Source organism: Carcharhinus amblyrhynchos, chromosome 10, assembly GCF_965287045.1.
Source record: "Carcharhinus amblyrhynchos chromosome 10, sCarAmb.v2.hapA, whole genome shotgun sequence".
In the NCBI taxonomy this organism is placed as follows: Eukaryota; Metazoa; Chordata; class Chondrichthyes; order Carcharhiniformes; family Carcharhinidae; genus Carcharhinus; species Carcharhinus amblyrhynchos.
This window is the reverse complement of record NC_137333.1, coordinates 765,013-773,356: the sequence shown is the minus strand read 5'-3', so window position 1 is coordinate 773,356 and position 8,344 is coordinate 765,013. Positions and strand designations below refer to the sequence as shown.

Sequence of the window (8,344 nt, the reverse complement as noted above, 5' to 3'; positions counted from 1 at the left end):
GTTGACTCATAACTTCCCACTGAAATGGCCACTCCGTTCACGGGCAATTAGGAGTGGGCACTAAATGCTGGCCTAGCCAGTGACACCTACATCTCATCAACAAATAAAAAGCCTTTGATGTGGCACCTTATCAAATGTCTTCTGAAAATTCAAGTTCCAGCAAAATCAACAGGTTCCCCTTTATCCACACGCATGTTACTCCTTCAAAGGACTCAAACAAATTGGTTGAACATTTCAAATGTTAGAAAAACTCATCAGGATGGTTTTGTGTAAGTGCTAACCAAAGCCTTCTTAATGATTGTTTCTAACATCTTCCCCATGACAGGCTTCAAGCTCACTGGTCTGTGCTTTTCCTGTTTTCCATTTCCCTCCATTCTTGAATAGAGGCGTCACGTTTGCGACTTTCTGCTGGAACCTTTCCAGAATCGAACAAGTTGTGTACAAGGATGGAATAATATAGAGTCCAAGATTATTTGAGATTTTAATACAAGGAAATGGCAATGTTTCAAAATATCACAATCACCTCTTACTCTGCAGGTCACCATCAGGTCATTTAACCTCCAGTAAACCACCCCTTTTATTTGTTTACTGCTACTGAAATATTGGTGAAGGAAGTGTAGCTCGCTGTCTGCTGAATGGGCTCTGTTGCACCAGTGTTGCTGTCAGTTCTAACTCAGCCACAGACAACACAGAATATTAGCACCACTCAGATTAATAAACTTGCCAAAGATGTGAGGACGGTTCCAGAGTTCTTGGTGCTCAGGTGCTGTGGTCAGACAAGGATGCCTCTAAAATCATGTCACTTTCATTCATTTCCATCTCTGTGAAGAGTGAGGAGTCTTCGGGAGGAGCCCCAGCGTTGGCTAATTTGCCCTGCTGGGGGGAAGCATCAAGGGCCATGACACCACTCTCTTCAAGGGGCTGTCTTTCCAACTCACTGTCACACTCCCTCTCTTCCCAAGAAGGGTAAATCATTTTTCTGATCACTGGTGCCTTCATTGCAGACATGTCGAGCTCATAACAGCCGAGTTTCTCCTTTAACTCCGTCCCTGCAACGAATGGAACATTTTCTGATAAGGCAGTAAAAAAAAGCATGCATTATTTGGATAGCTTAAGCCAGTACAGGCACGATAGGCTGAATGGCCTCCTCCTGTTTGTTTTGCATGCGTTTGTGGGTTCCACTATTTAAACACTTTCTACTTCACTACGAAGCTTAATTTGAATATGAAACAACAACTTTGGCTGTTGTGGGAGAAATCTCAGCTCTTTTTTTAGGGAAACTACTGATGGACAAAAAATATTGGCCTTGCCATTAATACCCACAACTCGAGTGGCTATGAAATGAGATAGTGCACCAGGAACTGTCTGTCTAATCAGGTAATTGTTACCATGACATTATTTGAGGGAGAGTTTGAGATTCTCTCAGTATTCTGGCCAACATTATTCCTCAACAAATTCCAACGGAATTTCTTTGCTTTAAACATCACAAATCTTGCGTGGCACAAACAACTAACCTTCCAGAGCTTCATACTGATTTTCCCTTTTTAGTCTGAACCTTCCCAATCCCACATTGTGTTCCTGGAGTTCACCCAGAACCATGTGGAACTGACCCCTGATACACATTGTAGCAGAGGCTACAATATATGTATCACCCAGCCCTTTACCCCAATCCCTGTTTCTAGAGAAATATGATCTTGTTACCAGGTCCCATCAATAGCACAGTGCATTGCACTCACTCTCAAGAAGGTTGCAAGTTCAATCCCCATTCTAGAGATTTGAAACTATAATCGAGACAGATATACTCCCAGCGCGGGACCTTCAGAGATGCTGTACTTCCAATTTGACATTAAACCAAAGTCTAATCTACTCCCCCAGTTAGCAGCATTTAAAGAGCTGAGGGGTATTCTCCAGTGTCCCACAACCACCATCCCAGACATTCTCATCATTTATACATGATCTGGAGGAGGGAACCGAGTGTAGAGTGTCGAAATTTGCTGATGACACCAAGATTGGGGGAACGGCAAATTGTGCAGAGGGTGTGGAGAGTCTGCAGAAGGATCTAGATAGGCTGGGCGAATGGGCCAGGAAATGGCAAATGGAATTTAATGTTGGCAAGTGTGAGGTGGTCCACTTTGGTAGGAATAATGGTAGGAAGGACTATTACTTACGTGGAGAAAAACTGCAGCAGGCGACGGTGCAGAGGGACCTCGGGGTCCTTGTGCACGAGTCGCAAAAACCCAGCTTGCAGGTGCAGCATGTGGTCAGGAAGGCGAATGGGATGCTGGCCTTCATAGCGAGGGGGATTGAATATAGAAGTAGGGAGGTCTTGCTGCAGCTGTATAGGGCATTGGTGAGGCCGCAGCTGGAGTACTGTGTGCAGTTTTGGGCGCCGCACCTGCGCAAAGATATTTTGGCCTTGGAGGGAGTGCAGAGGAGGTTTACTAGGCTGATACCGGAGTTGAGCTATGAGGAGAGGCTGAATAAACTAGGCTTGTACTCGTTAGAGTTTAGAAGAATGAGGGGAGATCTCATTGAGACGTATAAGATGATGAGTGGGATGGATAGGATAGAGGTGGAGAGACTCTTCCCGCTCAAAAAAGACAGTAGGACTAGGGGGCACAGCCTCAAGATAAAGGGGGGGGCGGTTTAGAACGGAGATGAGGAGGAACTTCTTCACTCAAAGGGTGGTGAATCTCTGGAATTCTCTGCCCGTTGAAGTGGTGGAGGCTGCCTCGCTAAATATTTTTAAGAAGCGGGTTGATGGGTTTTTGATAAGAGAGGGGATTAAGGGTTATGGGGAGAGGGCGGGAAAGTGGAACTGAGCCACGACAGATCAGCCATGATCTTATTGAATGGCGGGGCAGGCTCGAAGGGCTAGATGACCTACTCCTGCTCCTATTTCTTATGTTCTTATATCACAATGCTGTTTGTGGGCACAGACTAGCTGTTGTGTTTTCTACATCACCATGGTGACTACACTTTAAAAAATAATTGCTTTTATAGCACTTTGGGGTGTGAGATTGTGAAAGGCTCAATTTAAATGTAACACTTCTGAACTCGACGCCACTGAGAGATCAAACTCCAAAGGGAAAATAACGCTTTGGTTCACTGGGCACAAAAGCTGCTTCTTCACTGAGACTGCAGTTCCAAACACTGCACCATCTTTTCCAGATCTGTTATGCGTGGGCTTTGCCAGAAAAAGTTGGGAGATCATCCACTGGACACCACCTCACGCCAATCTCTCTGAATCAAGGGCAAAACAAACCTTGATAATGGTTTAAAAGATCCACAGAAACAGTTGAAGAATGTCACTCACCAATGTATGCATCTGCATTGCCAATGTACATCTCTATGCAGTGACCCAGCATCGTGACAGAAAAGGTATCATCTCTGCGAAGACCCAGGGCCTGAAACATCAAACATAAACCCTTCACAAACCTGTCTACACTTCCCGCTGCCTCGGGAAAAGCAGCCAGCATAATCAAGGATCTCATGCACCTTGGACTTTTTCTCTTCCACCTTCTTCCATCAGGAAAAAGATACAACAGTCTGAGGTCATGTACCAACCAACTCAAGAACAGTTTCTTCCCTGCTGCCATCAGACTTTTGAATGGACCTTGATCTTTCTCTACAACCTAGTTATGACTGTAACACTACATTCTGCACCCTCTTCTTTCCTTCTCTATGTATAGTTTGCTTTTAGAATTACCCTACCCTTATATTAAGTTAATTTTTCTCTACAACATAGCTATGATTGTAACATTAAATTCTGCACCCTTTTCCTTCCTTCACCCCTATGTGCTCTATGAATGCTATGTTTTGTCCGTAAAGTACACAAGAAACAATACTTTTCATTGTATCACAATACATGTGACAACAATAAATAAAACCAATTTTCTTGGTAAGTGAAAATGCATTTCGTTTTCTTAGAAAGGTGCTTTAGTAATTAACTGGTTCAAAGTGTACATAACGTTGATGTAATAATGCAGTTATAAGCTAAGCGAGAAGGGAGTCAAAGTTAGTTTAGATAACTACCTTAAATAGAACAGAACACTTTACCACCATCAGGCAAAGGTAGCTTTCACCCTCCAACGCAGAGCTCCACACAGTTCCCCACTTCAACAATGTTTGTGAGAAATGCAGAGGAAATATTATATCCATCTATCACAGAGATTGGAATGAATTCAATGTTTGTGCATTTCACTCAATCAAAAGGAAAACTATACCGTATGAAAATAGTTGATGGCACTCTCAAAGTTGCCCATGAGACTCAGCACGTAACCAATAACAGAATAGGTGCACGCATTCTGGGGAATGAGGACGAGAGCCTGGTGGTGATAGTCCAACGCTTCTTCATATTTCCTGAAAGGAAAGTAAGGATTCCATTGATTATTCAGGGTTTCAGGTTAAGAATAGTCCTGATTACACATAACATGTTTAATTTGATGCTGAAACTGAGGAGTAGCTAGCATCGCAGAATGTTAGAGCCAAGGGAGGCCAGTTGGCCCATCATACCTGTGCAGGATCTTTGAAAGAGCTACCCAATTCATCACACATTCCCACTCTTGCTATGTAATATTTATTTTCAAACATATATAATTTTTGAAAGAGAACTGGATAAGTGGATTTGCTTCAGTCACTCTTTCAGGCTCGACATTCTAGATTGCGGCCGCTCACCGTGTAAGGGAACTTGTTAATCCGGTTCCTCTGGTTACCAAGCTTCCTGCTGGTGGAATCCATTACTTTATCAAATTTCCTCTTAACCATCTCTGCTCGGAGGAAAACAATTCCAGCCTTTACAGTCTCTCCACATTAACTGGATTTCCTTGGTCTTGGTGCCATTCAAGTTCATCTCCTCCACACCTCTCCAAGGCCCTGACATCCTTACTAACCCTAACAACTGGACAGCAACTTCATCCAATCAAACAGCAGCAACCTGTCACAAAATTGGACACCAAACTCCACAGGTGCTCATTCAAATACCCCAAACCTGCCGGTGGAGCCAATTGTACATCAGTGAAGGAAGTGGCTCAAGTAAACTAACGGCTTTGTGGTTTAGTTCAGTCGTGACAGAGAGATAAAAATACAGTTGTTTCAAACAAACAGAAATCTACTTTCCTGCCGAGTGATTCACTGTTTCTCAAAGGAAGCACTATTTCTAGGTAATGTTTGAGTGGTTTAATTGGAAACATAATGACCCAAACGAATAATAAGACCTCTTGATAGTAAAGCACTTGATAAAAGACCAGCTAATTATCAAACTCATCCGAGTGTCTCTTGCTAATTCGCAAAAATCCTAATTAGTACCAAGTGCTTACTGTTAAACAGTAACATCATCCAATCAAGCAGCAGCAGCAAGCTGTCACGACCATCACTGCACTCTGAGGAGGACTGGGAGCTGTGAAAGATTGAGTATAGTGTTTACTGATAACCAGCCAAAGTGAATTTCTCCATCCAGAAAAACACAATCTAACAATTTAAACAGACACAGAGCTTCCTACCCTTGGACAGCATGTACGAAAGATAACATTGCCAACACGGCAGTGTGCAAAGCCTTTTGATGAGGATTATGGAACTCTAATTCATACTGACTTATTTTGGATGCAACAAGTCTGTATTTTAACGACCCTGTGCCTGGTGTATGACGGGGTTGGGGTGGGATGTTAAAACACAGGCAGTGAGTACGTCTGCACAATTTCTGCTGGTAACGTTTCTCTATTGTGCGAGTGACTCAGCGAGATTCTGAAGTTGCAATTTGATGATGTCCAACTCTCATGTTATTTTAACCTCGCAACACCCAGTGTCATTGAAGAAACCCGAACACTAAGCAACAGCCAGGGCTGGATAACAGCTACGAAGGCTAGTCTTTCTCTAAAACAACACTCCGCCTGTGGGCCAAGAGTGCTCTTGCAAGCACCACAAGGAAAGCTCGGATTCTGAACTTTCCACTGCTTTCTGCAATTGCCCACTCACCCCACATGTCCTCATGGGTACACTGGCACACTTGTCGCCAAGTCATCATTGCCGGGAAGGAATTGGGCGTATTAAAATGAGATCAGGAAGCCTGAGCCAGTCCCTCATCTAAAAAAATATCAGCCATGGCATTTTACACCACTGCTGTCCAAAAGCCAATTTCCCAAATCACAACCTCTGGATTCACTGGCCTCTTCAGGTTCACCTCAGTTCCCAAATTTCCATCTGATCCCCACTCAAACCCTTCTGCCAATTGTGTTTAGAAAAGGCTTAAAACACAGATATTCTCAGACTCCTCAAAGGTGAAGGTATATGTGTGTGTGCGTGTGCGTTTATATAGAGCACAAGGGGAGACCCTTCAGTCCACTGTGTTCTTTGAAAGAGTTATCCAATTAGCCCCACTCTGCTTTTTCCCTTTTTAATTTTATATCCAAGTTCAGTTTGAAAGTTAAAAATATTATAGAATCATAGAAACCCTACAGTGTAGGAGGAGGCCATTTGGCCCATCGAGTCTGCACTGACAACAATCCCACCTAGGCCCTATTCCTGAAACCCCATATATGTACCCTGTTAATCCCTTGAACGTACACATCCCCGGACACTAAGAAGCATTTTGCATGGCAAATCAACCTAACCTGTACACATGTGGACAGTGGGAGGAAACCCACGCAGACACAGGGAGAATGTGCAAACTCCACACAGACAGTGACCCAAGCTGGGAATCGAACCCCAGGCCCTGGAGCTTTGAGGCAGCTATGCTAACCACTGTGCCACCATGCCGCCCATCATACAATGACAATTATTCTGCAATAACACGAAGCAAAGGAACTCAATCATATTCTCTGGATACAAGTTCTTTATCATGAATGACAATCATATAACAGGCCATCAGAATGTGCAAGGCAAACGGATATTTACTCGTCAGGACAGGGATCTTGCTGGAACGTTATTATTTGGCTAGGATTAATACTTACTTGAGTTTTCTGCATACATGTCCCAGATTATTCATTAATGGTTCCCATTTATCAACAGTTACCTGCAAAAGAAAACCAGTCAAACGGTAAGATATTATCTGAAACTCTGCAACATCAAGGTGCATGCTCAGGTATGTCGAGTGAGTAGGCACTGGCCTTGAATTTCCAATCTGGATGCAGCTCACACCTCATGGACTGAGGGGAATGTGATCTAAGAACCCAGGCTTCCATGGTCAGATCACGAGCATAGCTGCAGTGTAGACTTGGAGCTCATAGAGGGGGCACATCGGTGTTAGCGGCAACATGTTGCGTGTTTGCCAGATTTAAGAATGTCCTAAGGTTGAGAAAGATGCTATACAAATGCAAGCCTTAATATTTTTTCCCAGCTATCCAGCTGTCTGGACATGGTTAGCAGTCCAGCTTAGGCTTTCCTGGTCAGCTTTGAGAACAAATAGATGGTTCAGGAAAACTTAAATTTGCAGCTGGAGCATTCGTTTTGAGATAGAATTGCACAGGGTCTGGGGAAAGACTGAGCAGAAAACTAACTAGATATAAGGGACAGTGGGAGTAATAATTATTTTCTTTGAGGATTCATAAGAAAATTAGGTTGGAGTGTTTTGAAATTTATTATAGATGTTATTCTGCTTTACAATTCTCTACAAGTGACTACACTTCAAAAAATACTTTATTGGCTTTACAGCATTTTGAGCTGTTGCTATAGAAATTCAATTCCTTCCCTTTTGTGCTCATTCACTTAACAATTACATTTGTATAGCACATTTAACATAGAAACTCTAACCATTGCCCCTTGACATTCAATAGTGTAACCATCACTGAATCTCCCACTGTCAGCATTCTTGGGGTTGCCATTAACCAGAAGCTCAACTGGACTCGCCATGTAAACAGAGTGGCTACAAGAGCAGATCAGAGGCTAGGGATACTGCAGTGAGCAACTCACCTCCTGACTCCCCAAAACCTATCCATCTACAAGACACAAGTCAGGAGTGTGATGGAATACTTCCAACTTGCCTGGATAGCTGCAGCTCCAACAACACTTGACGCCATGCAGGACAATGCAGCCTACTTAACTGGCACCACATCCACAAACATCAACTCTCTCCACCGCTGACACTCAGTAGCAGCAGTGTGTACCATCTACAAGCTGCACTACAGCAATTCACCAAAGATCCTTAGACAGCACCTTCTAAACCCACGACCACTTCCATCTCGAAGGACAAGGGCAACAGAGAATGAGAACAATATCATCTGCAATTTCCCCTGCAAGCCACTCACCATCCTGACTTGGAAGTACATCGTTGGTCTTCGCAGTCACTGGGTCAAATTCCTGGAATTCCCTCCCTAATGGCATTATGAATCAACCCACAGCACACGGACTG

The 8,344-nt window shown here is 43.5% G+C and overlaps 1 protein-coding gene across 1 annotated transcript in view; it reads right to left on the bottom strand.

The window, feature by feature from the left end:
* Positions 1-467: 467 nt before the first annotated feature.
* Positions 468-8,344, bottom strand: part of cdc16 (cell division cycle 16 homolog (S. cerevisiae)) — a 46,880-nt gene continuing 39,003 nt past the window's right edge. Inside the window, exons 15-18 of the mRNA XM_080198041.1 lie at positions 6,948-7,009; positions 4,227-4,362; positions 3,317-3,407; positions 468-1,049 (exon numbers count right to left, since the gene is read on the bottom strand). Of these exons, the coding sequence (XP_080054167.1) occupies positions 760-1,049; positions 3,317-3,407; positions 4,227-4,362; positions 6,948-7,009 (579 nt within the window). The 3' untranslated portion in view covers positions 468-759. The remainder of the gene's footprint in view (positions 1,050-3,316; positions 3,408-4,226; positions 4,363-6,947; positions 7,010-8,344) is intronic.